At 35.0% G+C, this 12,588-nt stretch overlaps 2 protein-coding genes across 3 annotated transcripts; both read right to left on the bottom strand.

Moving 5' to 3' along the window:
- Nucleotides 1-2: 2 nt before the first annotated feature.
- Nucleotides 3-2,388, bottom strand: LOC122039008. Its single transcript, XM_042599020.1, has 2 exons — nt 1,655-2,388; nt 3-631 (listed from the first exon to the last, which is right to left on the bottom strand). Exons 1-2 carry the CDS (start codon nt 2,286-2,288, stop codon nt 3-5), a joined length of 1,263 nt encoding a protein of 420 aa, XP_042454954.1. The 5' UTR covers nt 2,289-2,388.
- A 6,451-nt stretch (nt 2,389-8,839) lies between these two features.
- LOC122039005 (N-terminal acetyltransferase A complex catalytic subunit NAA10-like) lies at nt 8,840-10,505 on the bottom strand. 2 transcript variants are annotated; one of them, XM_042599013.1, is made up of 2 exons: nt 10,254-10,505; nt 8,840-9,707 (listed from the first exon to the last, which is right to left on the bottom strand). In XM_042599013.1, exon 2 carries the CDS (start codon nt 9,663-9,665, stop codon nt 9,012-9,014), a length of 654 nt encoding a protein of 217 aa, XP_042454947.1. In that variant the 5' UTR covers nt 9,666-9,707; nt 10,254-10,505; the 3' UTR covers nt 8,840-9,011. The 2 variants fall into 2 exon arrangements, with proteins under 2 accessions (XP_042454947.1, XP_042454946.1); XM_042599012.1 differs by having other exon boundaries at nt 10,259-10,503.
- Between the last annotated feature and the right edge of the window lie 2,083 nt (nt 10,506-12,588).

The raw sequence follows: 12,588 nt of genomic DNA, 5'->3' as shown, positions 1-12,588 counted from the left end.
TTTCATGGTTTACAAATTACCACAAAACAGGGTAGAAGAGCCCTTGTGTTGAGAAGGTAGAGCTCCTCTATACTTGAATATGGACCAACTTTTCCTGCAACTGAATCAAACCCAAACTGACTTGCCATATTTTGCAGGTTCTCGGTAGGCTTGTGAACTCTTCCAGCGATCACTCGACAAATCAACAATGCCTTTCTTATAGATGGGTGATCTTCATGTAGCTGAATGGATTCCAATGCTCTCCCACTAGTGGAGGTTGTAAACATCCCCAGGCCTCCCTTCATTTCCTTCTTGGAGAATCCAAATCTCAGGATGCGGCAAATGTTGCACTTGCTGGAATCGCAAAGATTTGAGGAACCACCGACTCCCAGAGAACAGTAGACAGTTGTGGCATAGAATCTCAAGAGTTCATTTCCGTCAGCCAAGCATCGTGGGTGCTTCTTGGGAAGCTTGCTGGCTCTAGCCTTCACCAGTTCACGGTATTCTTCAAACTGCGTAAGAGTATTTTGCATGTTGTGAACCTTTAAGACTCGTTCTAACCGTCCACACGTGCTCTCCGACTTTAACCAACTTGCCTTGCATATTATTTCAACTATCTTCCGAGAGGAGTCACCTTCCAGTAGTTCAGTGACTAACAAAATCAAAGGTTTGTCTCAGAGATGATATGTGAATGTAAAATAATATGTTCATTAGGAAGAAAAAAAATATGCAAAAGTGCTCTTAACATGAATAGGTATAAGAAACATACTAATGCTAAGTAGTAAAGGTACAAAAGGTTTCATTTTTAGAGTCTCGAAATCATCTTAAGGCAGTAACTGATTAGCAAAATTCCAATTTGCATTTCCTCTTGGGAAACATAGTTAAAATGAATAGGAAACACTCATCTTCTTCTACTAGTAACAACAATAAGTTCAAGGTGACATTGTCACAGCTTACTATTAGCTATTATCTAATGTCGGTTTGCTTAGAAAAGGATATTGTAGCCATTTGAAAGAAGTTTTACCTTAAATTTTGAGAGTACTAAGAATAATCGCCCTGTATTCCTTTGCTAATAAGTTGCATTTTGAAGGCATCCTGAAGCATCAAGTAGCCTCCTGTAAAGTGACTTTACATGGTAATAGAGTCACTCACTCGCCCAATTAAGATTGAGAGGGCATAAGACTATTAGGCACAATCTATTCGTTTTAGTATCACATTGTTAAGGTTCACCTGAGATTTCAGTATCAAGTAGTTTAGTAAGTGTCTCAGTAATTTGGTTGCATCGAACCACTACAAAATTGAGATTTGAGTTAGAGGAAGAGGAAAATGATATTTGTTTTCTTTTAGAGTGTTAGGTTTGCTAAACAAATGGAAAGGGAAGAATATCACAACGATGAACCAATCATAGTCTACTAGGTTAATTGAAATTTAAGAAGATGATTAGCATAGCATAAATTGAGACACAAAATGAGTGACAGGAGGAGAGATAGCACCTTAGATTAGATGAATAAATATAGGAATGAGTCAGTGTGATGAGAACTCTGAGAAAAAAGTGATGATGAACAACAAAACAGAGTATGCAATCTAATAATAGGAAAAGCAATAGAAAGATCAAAGTCTACAGAGAAGAACACATTAGAGATAGAAAGGGCATGAATGATGATGTCCTCCTCACCTGCATGCTTGGACTGATGATGTGCCTCCAAACCCTCCCACTTCCCAAAGTGCTCCTCGCATCTATGGCAGGTGAATGTAGCAGAAGACCCAGTAGAAGAAGACCTAGCATCCACACAGGCATCATTAGCTCCACCGTCATTGCCATTGCCAAGCACAGGAGCACCTGTGAGCGAAGAGCACTCCCAATGGGGATGAGCTATCTTCCTCGGAGGAGTGCTGCTCTTCCCTCTAGGGCCTGGAGTCCCAGGCCTTAGGGTGCCCACATAAGCTGATCCCATCTCACCTCCTCCTCCAACACCATCTGATCTTCCACCACCTTCATGGTAATTGCCAAACCCAGTTATCTTGAGCTCACACCTGGAGTCACTCAGAACCACCTCATGAGCAATTGGATTGAGGAACTCATTGCTCCCGATGGACCTAGGGCTGCAACTGGCATGCCTCTCGATCTGCCTCCTGCTCCCATGGATGACATCCTTGAGGTTGGCTATGGATTTGGAGCAACTAGACCTGCATGTCCTCTTCCTCACCAAGAGAATGCCAAAAGGACCCCTTGCCCTTGGTTCATGTACCTCAGAGGGGTTAGACTTGCAATGCAAAGATTTCTTGAGGGCGAGCCAGAGAGTAGGCATCTTCTATCTCCCCCTTCTTCCCCACTCCTATCCTGCCACTCTCTGTATCATCTTTGATTCTAAGACCATTAGGGCTTGGCTAGGACCATCTGATCTGTTGAAAGACAAGACCCCAACAAACAGGAATCCAATGACTGCCAGCGCATCAAAATAGTAGCTCTAATTGTCTGGATTAGGGAAAAGGACAAGCATTTGCAAGACTAAACAACAAAACCCAGCAAAATCATGACAACACGAGAATCAGGATAGAAACAAACGACAAGACAAAAGAGTATACATATACCACCATGGTTTGTTTGGCACTTTGTAGTTATCTACTACAACTAGGAAAACAAATGGACGCTTTGTTTGTTATGGACGTATTCCCTCCCCTCCTCCGACATGATCAAGCATAGTAATTTTTCGATTTATCTACAGGTTCCCTGTATTGACCCAGGACTGGTTGATAAGGGCGCTGTGTAGTCGTTTTTTACTACAAGAAATGATAATTTTTCTCATAAATTCGGGGATCCGTGGGAAAAACTTAAAATGAGGGTGGGTTTAGGAAAATATTTCGGGTATAGATTCGGGTTTGAAGAAATATTTAGATATCGATTCAGGTTCAAGTTCGGGGGTAGGCAGGGACGTAGCCATATTAAGGAAAGGGTGCGACCGCCCCCTCTCAAATTTTATTAAAAAAATAATATATATATATATATATATATATATATATATATTTATTTATTTATTTATTTATTTATTTGAAAGTCCTTATCGTCACTTTGAGTAGTTGATTTAGCACCATTCAATGTCGAAAACTGAAATTGATCACATATTTGAAAATTTTATGACCTAAGTTATCCATTGGTACCATTTCTACGAGGGAATATCACAATTTGAAATGTTAAGTATTGAATTTTAAAAATAAAATATATAATAATAAACGGATGAACTAAATCATAGGGCATAAAGTAAGGAAGCTAAATTAAAATTGAATCGAGTTTGAACTAAATTCAATGGGTAGATATGGAGATAAAAATTATGTTGGTTCAAATTGAAATTGATTTGAAGTTGAGTTATGACCGAACCAAGTTTAATATTTAACCAAGTTTAATTGATTTGAATTAGGATATTTTTGACAAAACCTTTCATTTTTTCTCTCTCTCTTCTCCCTATGCATGTTACATCCCTGTCATACCATATGCAACCCCTTCACCCATTCCTCTCTTTTATTTTTTTCTTCCTCTTCTTCCTCATTTGCTTCTTCTCCTTCTCTTCTCCAACGTTGATAAACCTACAATTTTTTCCTCTCCTCTTCTGAAGTACAAGAGCTTTTTTCTTCTCATTTCTCTTCTCCTACAAGCAAGAAATATAACACCAGTTGCTGCCCTCTTCTAACAACAAGATCAAGTAGCCATCAACCCCCAATCTTCTTCCTCTTTTGGTATTTTTTAGGATTTTATTGGCACAACAAAATAGTCATGTTTTGTCTTACCTTGTTTTCTTTGTGTTGCTGCCGAGCTCATCGAAACTAATCAAGGTTGCTAACGAAGAAAGTAAAGTTCTCCATTGTTTACTTCTTCCTCTCTATTTTATCTTCTCTATTTTTCTCAAAAGCAATGATTTTCCAAGAGTTGTAAGTTATTCCTTTCTCGTTTCATGAATTTTTAAAAATTGCCCCTCCTAATCAAAAATCCTAACTACGCCCCTGGGAGTAGGTATGAGAATATTATCACCATCCCTGAATCTAGTCCGATATAAGAAAACCTTATAATTTCTAATTAGGGAATTTCATCCCCGATCTTGTGGGGATTAAATCTCCATCCTCACTTCAAATGCCAAGGATGACAATGGGGTGGGGCGGGGATGAGTTTACCCTCCTCATCCCCGCTCTCGAAATATATCCCCGTCACTAAATTCGTCCCAATCCTCGTTTCCATCTAATTGAGGAATCCTCATCCTCGTCTCCATGAGGATTAAATCCCCAGCCCCATCCCTACTTCAAATAGAGTTGGGGTCGGGGATGGGGGTTTAATCCCACGGAGACGGGGATAAGGATTTCCCGATTAGATGAGGACGAGGATTGGGACGAATTCAGGGGTGGTTATATATTTCGAAGATAGCGATAGGAAGGACAAATCCATTCTTATCCTATCTCATTACCATCCCTATATATAATATATGAAACTGAAATTCTCTCTTTCTCATCTCTATCAAAGAGAGAGATGGAGAAATTTGGTCAAAACTTATGCTAGACTTGATTAGTGTTTAGAATAAGAGGTAGAAACATTTATTTTTTTAGTGATAAAACATTATTTCATTGTCAGATAGAAAAATTACTTAGATATAATAAAGCCTTATCCCACTATGTGGGATTGGTTGTATAGATTCTTTTACGTCATTGAGCTCTATTTTCCACTATATCATCATCTATACTTAAATAAATTTTATCTTATTTTATTATTATTAATCAAGTCTTTTTTTGTTTTCCTTTTTCTCGTTTGATATATATGTTTGTCATAGTTTTATATCACCTAAGTGTAGTATTTATTGGTCGCCTAAGTACATGGGCGTATCATCTTAAACGTGTCATTTAGAGTTTTTACTCAATAAACGCAACTCCGACTTTCTTTCAAGTGCTCTCATTTCTTATTCTATCAATCATCGTATGCCCACATATCTACCTTAACATCCTCATCTCTGCAACTCTCATCTTCTGCTCATGTGCTCGAGTCATAACCCAATATTCAGCTCCATATAACATAGCAGGTTTAACTGTGGTTTTGTAGAACTTCCCTTTAAGTTTTAGAGGTATTTTACGGTCATATAAAACACCTGTCGCTCTCCTCCATTTCAACCATTCTGCTTATATTCTATGAAAGACATCTCTCTCAATTCCTCCGTCATTTTACAAAAATAATCCTAAATATTTAAAACTCTCGATTCTGTGCAACTTATCATCTCCAATCTTAATAATTATCTCATTACATCTAATATTACTAAACTTAAATTTCATATATTATGTATTTATTCTACTAAGCCTAAAATCTTTTCCTTCTAGTATTTTTCGTTAAGATTCTAGTTTAACATTTACTCCTTCACGTGTCCATCTACCAAATAATATCATCTACAAACAACATGCACCACGGTATTATGTCTTGAATATGTGTAGTGAGTTCGTTTATAATTAGTGTAAAACCTCTTCCGGAACCGGCGGAAGAGGTAATCGAATACAAAAAGAATTTGAAGAGTGTAACAAGCTATACTTTCTATTTGAAGTAATTAAGAACAAAAATTAACACTTCGTTACCAAACACTTTATGTAGACAGTCGGCTTGAACTCGGTATTTGGATGGCTTCTCAGCGGCAGTCAGGTGTAGCAGAGTGGTAACAGGGCAGTAACAGGAAGCTAGAGCAGTCGGAAAGTCAATTGGATGCGTAGAAGCTCGTATTGAAGTTAATGTTGAAAGCTTGGTCGAAATCCCCTTTTATGAAGAGTGAAAGGCGCCTTCCATAGGCAAAATCCTATTATAAAATCGTTGCTCCTTATTTGTGACAAGTTCCGAATTTTACCCATTGGAAGACACCTTCCATAACATCGAAGGCGCCTTCTATGAACAGTACAAACGCGTCTTCCAATGCTTGAAAGCGCCTCGGGTACTGTCCATCTGAGGTCTTTTTGCTCATTTTGTCATGCAAATTAGGTTAGTCTAACACGACAATATATAACCTGAAAAATAAAGTTAGCACAATAATAATAAGATTGATTTATGACTTAGACCATGTCCTTTAGATCAGGATTTAGTTAGAGTTTTAATTTAAATTTCTGAAATAGACTTAAATTAGACCAACACCTACTGTCCCCTCAACCGAGACGCGCCCTCAATTAGTCACTCTCCTCCAGTGACTTACCTCTACTTACCGTGTGTCAAGTACATCATCGACGTTAATCTAACCCATCAGGTCTTTCCACCGGAATCACACATTCGGACTTCGCCACTCGAGAAACGTATATCCCGACTGGACTTCCTACCTAGTGTCAGGTCCTCGTGATCCGTCAAGTTAGTCAACCTTGCACACTCGATAATATGATTAAATCATAATAATACCTAACTTAACTCACTTATTATTTATCAAAATCTGAGTTAGACCAGTATAAATTACACCAATCATTTCTACACTGTATAACAGTTACCTGTCAATTTTTACACATTATAGACGTTAGCCAATAACTTCCACAACCATGCTGAATCAAGGATAATTATATATATATATATATATATATATATATATATATATATATATATATATATATATTTCTTAATTGAGCGCGTCCTTTTTATTTTTGCCTAATATAAATTAATTAGTTTTTTAAAAATAAAATCCCCTTATTTTTCTGATTTTTTTTAAAAAAACTACCATGGTCGAACCAAATTATTAAAATTTTGACTCATTTAATACGTCTATGCCACGAACGCATACAATTAGAAAAAAAAAGAAGCATTTTAACAAATTGTATGATTTATTAAAGTAGAATAAAAATGATTATATATATTTTTTAAATAATAATATGAATAACTTTATCTTTTTTTTTTTAAAAAAAAAATATTGTTTGGATGAGAAAAAAAATAAGCAATAATAATTTTCACTAGTGCTAATCAAAATCTGTTTTAACTTTCCCTTTGATATTTACATGTAGGTTTATGGAAATAAGAGTTAATACTTGTAAAGAGGACACGGCTAAAGATGGTAATTTGTTCTCTCTAAATTAAATTTGCCTATCCTTACCTAATATAATAAAAAAAATTATATGTTAAATAATTAATCAAATTATAATATCTGTCCCTCTTTAAAAAAAATAGCATTAATATTCATTCACACTGTTAAAGAAAGAAATTTATTTGTGAGAAAAAAAAATTATACTCACTTTAAAAATTGATCGAATTAAATGTTTTCATTTTTTTATCTTTCTTTCAAGTAAAATAGTAAATGAAGAAAGAAGGGGAAAAAAAAAGCTAATTAAATTTTAGATATTTCTGGCTTGGATTCGCAAGAATGTCGTCCCGCCTACAGATCTACGGTGATTCTTCCATCAACGGATGAGATTCTAACTATTTCAAAATGAACGGGATTTTTCTATAACAGGAAGTTCATATATGTTTTCAAGGTTTATCATACAGCTTTCAAGGAGGCACGGGAGTCCTACATATGATGTAAAAAATCATGTTTAGAAATATAATGTATTTACTTTATAATTTATCATTGTTATTAATTTAAATACATTCCTTTTCCTCACTATGAGACCACCAGCTAGACAAAGATTTGCTAGACAAAGTAATGTGATCCAATAAGAATAAGACTTTCCCTTTTTTCCTTATACCGGAAATTACAACTAATCTTGGAGGAAAAGGCAAGTTCAGATAATAACGTCTCGATCAGAAATAATCGTATATAAGCTAACTCCAACTTTACATCTCCTGTCTGCTCCTGACTAAGAGGATATGTAACGTTAATTCATTATAATATTTATCATCTCATCAACAAATATGGAACCCACTGTCACATACTCATTATAATAATATATCTTTTTCACACACATCCCTTTTAATATTAACACTCATTATTTATGAACTTCACCATCCACTTATTCATCCATTTTATTAGTTTTTTAAATAATATTAAAAATTTTATAATTTAAAAAAGAAAAAGAAAATATAAAAATTAAGAAAAAGGATGTTCAAAGGTGTTCAAACTAGGATTGTAAATGAACCAAGTATTCATGAACAAACTTGATGTTCGACTTGGTAAGAACTTATTTATGTTCATTCAATATACATAATATACATAAGATTAATTAAACAAACAAGTTTGAACAGCTCGTTAAGTTAAACAAACAAGCTTGAATACATATGTGTTCAGCTCGTTAATGTCCGTGAACAACGTTCGTGAACAATGTTCGTGAACAACGTTCGTGAATAATATTTACGAACCATATTTATTAATAAAACTCTTTTCAATATGTTAAATAAATAATAAAATAAAATAAAATAAATAAATTTAAATTATCAAATCTTAATAACCAATCAAACAATTAAAAGTTTCAAACAATCAAACAAATTTGAATTGAGAGCTTGATAACATCTACACGAATCAAGCTCAAGCCAAGCTTGAATTGAGAGCTTGATAACATCTAAACGAACAAAGTTCAAGTCAAACTTCAAACAAGTTCAAGCTCATAAAAAATAAACCAAGCCAAACTTTAACACTCATTTCAAAAACTTGATTCATTTTAAGCTCAACTCAGCTCGATTATCTTATCCAACAAGCTTGAACATCCCAAAGCTCAGCTCGACTCGACTTGTTTACAACTCTAGTTCAAACCTTTGAACACACTCTCCCTTCTCTTATGAGTGGACATTATAATACCCACTCACAATGAAGAGGGGTGCTCTAATATCAATTGCTCAAAGCATTGCTTTCTTGCTACTCAGTGACGGTACAATCGTACATCACGCAGCAGTCAACGGCATTCAGAATTACAAAAACCCGAGCAACATAGCAAACGATCGAGAAGCAAAAAAGTTGCACTTCTACGACATAAATAAGAATCAAAAGACTCCATACAAACATGAAAATATAAGCATAAGCACAGCAACTCTGTATCCGAGACATTAATTAAAAGCAACGGTAAAACGCACAACCAAGGGCATAGTATCAAGTGTACCTTGGACACATATAAGTTTCTCACCCCCCAGCAGCTGGAGCTGAAACTGAAGCTGAAGAATTGGAACCAGATGCACCAGTGCCTGGATCAGCTGGTGCACCAACGTCTACGGAAGGTGCAGCCTTAGACTCCCCTGAGCAGCAGCCTCCATGATGGTGGTGGTGATGATGGCCGTGGCTATGACTATGGCTATGGCTATGGGCATGGGGACGGCCCTTCAGCTGCTTGCGCATGTCATAAGCATCCTCCCCATCAGCATAGTACTTGGCCTCCACGTCGTGGATGCGATAACTGAGGCTGGAGGTGTAGAGGGTATAGGCAGCGCGGTTGCTGCGGCGGACATGGAGAGATACATACTCAGCCCCAAAAACAGACTCCATAGCATTCTGGGCGGCAGTCATGAGCTTGGTGGCGAGGCCGAGCTTGCGGTGGGTGCGGAGGACGGCGAGGGAAGTGATGTGGCCGTGGCAAGGCTCGGAGGCATCCTCCTCCATCTTGGCAAGTACGTAGCCGACGATGCGTCCGTCGTAGTCCTCCGCGACAAAGAGGAGCTGTGGCCAGGAGAGGATGTGGTAAAGGTAGTACTTCATCTGGTAGTTCTCCGGCAGGCATAGCAGGTTGCATGCCTGCATTGCCAGCAGATCATCGACGGTTGCCTGTCGAATGCAAACCATTTTCTTCTCCTACGCTTTCACTTGATCAACTGGATTGATTGGCTGAGTAAGTTGATAAGATCGAATCAGATAAAATTTTCATGAACATCAACTAACGAGAAGACAAACTCAAATCTTTTATACAGTCAGGGAGATCGATCTTGAAAAAAAAATGTGCGATTGTTAACAAAGGCAAAAATTTTATCAGGTGCTATCTAGCTCCAACGAAATACATCCACTACAACGAAAAACATTCATCGATGTGCAAAAAACTGAGAAAACGATCTCGATGAAACCAATTAATCAATCAATCAAAAAGAAGGAAAAATCCCCAAATTATTTGACTGGCGCTTCATCTGATCCTATCTTAGAATGAGATATTCACTACCAAAGATAATAATTAACCTACCAAGCACTCCCTTCCCGATGAATAAATAGGAATTCGAAAATCGGCAAAGGTAGACCAAAAAAAAAGAGGATAAAATTAAATCAATACGCAAGCAAAATTAGGAACCAGCGATCGGACGAACAGACGTCGCGACCGACTGAAATTGGTGTTCGAGATTCATGGGTGAAGATCGGCAGACCAGAGGTCGCGAGAAGAGAGACCTGACCTGTACCGACGGAGGGCGGCTGGGAGAAGAGACTGGCCTACGAGATCCGAGGAACGATATCACTGTCTAGGGTGCGATGTGGCCTTTGGGAGAGGTGAGCGGACGGAAACCGGAGTCCGGCGACCGCTGGCTAAGCGGCTGCGAGATCGATACGAAGATCGCGAGAGGAAAAGTGAGCACGGCGGTAGGTCTCAGAACAACTGCGGGGAACGCAGAGGTTATTGCGTAGGGTTCCAAAAATATCTATATTTACGAATTTTGCGAGTTTATAAATACCTAAAAGTCATCTGACACATAAGTAAAGCTTAAGAAAAATATGTTAAAATTATAAAGATATTTAAAATTCATATTGATAAAAATATTTATCAAGCACTCACTCAAACTCCTCTACGAGCACCTTTAGTCGATGGTGGTAAAAAAATTATTAAGGATGTGTTCGATTTAAGTTATTATGTATAATTTTTGTTATATGATTATCAAATAATCATATAATCAAAATTATAGGAAATAAAATATAATCAAATATTATTTGGTTCAATGTAAATAATGCAACAAAAACATGTTTGTTTGAACGTTTTAATAAATAACCTAGTTTAATATTTTACTATATTATCCTTAGTTACAAAACCAACTATACATAATAATAATAATAATAATAATAATAATATTAATATTATTATTATTCTTATTATTATTATTATTATTTAAATTCTATTATATTTTACTATATTTTCACGTTTTTCTTTATTTTCATTTTTTTAATTTTTTTTTATTTTTTTACGGTTTTTTTATTTTTTTATTTTTTTACTTTTTTATTTTTTTATTTTTTTAGGCTTTTTTGTTTTTTTTAAATTTTTTAGGTTTTTTACATTTTTCTATTTTTTTAAAACTTTTTTAATGTTTTTAACATTTTTTATTATTTTTTATTTTTTTAAAAAAATTTTACGTTTTTTTTTATTTTTTAGGTTTTTTTGTTTTTTTAGGTTTTTTACATTTTTCTATTTTTTTTTTTAATTTTTTTAATGTTTTTAACATTTTTTATTATTTTTTATTTTTTTAAAAAAAATTTACGTTTTTTTTAATTTATATATATATATATATATTTTTTTATGTTTTTTTATTTTTAAAATTTTTTTACCAATTTTTTATTTTTAAATTATTTTTTAATGATTTTTTTAAAAAATATTTTTTATTTATTTTATTTTATTTTTTTATATTTTCCATTTTTTCTTTACATTTTACTTTTTTTTGTCACATTCTTCTATTATCCGAGGGTATTTTGAATAAATAAAATTCGATAACCTCGGAATCAAGAAAAATCTCAGTTTTCCGAGGTTTTCCGATTCCTGATTGCATGTCCCTTTTGCTGATATGTCGGACATGGAACATTACTTGAGAATCATCGATTACCTAAACCAAACAGGATTTTATTTGAAAACCTTGGATGAATAACCAAGATTATTAAGAATAACCCCCAACCAAACGCACCCCCCTCGAGGTTTCCTTAGGATTACTTTATGTGATCGGTAAAGGAAGTAAATTACGAAAGACTTCACTAGCACAGTGACCCTTTGTATAAAGTCAGATCAAAACTGACCTTAGGATAGTCAAGGTGGAGCTATTGCACAAGCCCCATCTTTGATAGGGCCCTACTTTGTTTTTAGTATATATACTTTTAAAATTAATAGCTAAGTTTATTATTTCAACTCTATTTATATTTTTTTTCATGTCTCTTCAGTGACAGCGCGGCGCTTTCTTCCTCCCGACGCTTTCTTCTTCACCCAACGATAAATTCATTCACCAAATTTCTTCATCAAATAAGAAAGCTGAGGTAATTTTTTTTCTCCGGACTTCGCCATGCGTGAGCAGGTCCGAGATTTATTTAGATTTGTCATTGATTCCGCTTGCAATTGAGATCTGCATTGATATTCTGGGGTAAATATGAAATTTTTGATTATTTGATTTTAGTTTATTGAGACACTGAAGCTTTGATTTTAGGATTTTATGTTAAATTTGACCCGGCTCTTTTTCTTAAATTTTATATATGGTGATTTTTAAGATGACTTAAAATTGGTCATTTTATTGAAAAATAAAATAGTGTGATTTTGACTGATTTTGTATTCAATTTTTCTGTCTTGAATATAGTTTTTAATAGGTGTGAAATTTGTGCTTCTGTTTTCTTGAGTAGTGTACTATCCACCTATAGAAATTGACTACGAGGAAAAAATAACTGTCTTGATAAATTCAAAAAATATTTTAAGAATTAAATAGTACTAAGTCTTATATAATTAGATTAAAAAAATATAAACCCTAAATTTAAAAGTTAAAAG

The sequence above is a fragment of the Zingiber officinale genome, chromosome 1A, assembly GCF_018446385.1.
Source record: "Zingiber officinale cultivar Zhangliang chromosome 1A, Zo_v1.1, whole genome shotgun sequence".
NCBI lineage: Eukaryota > Viridiplantae > Streptophyta > Magnoliopsida > Zingiberales > Zingiberaceae > Zingiber > Zingiber officinale.
Note: the sequence above shows the minus strand (reverse complement) of the source record. Positions and strands in the feature narration are given on the sequence as shown.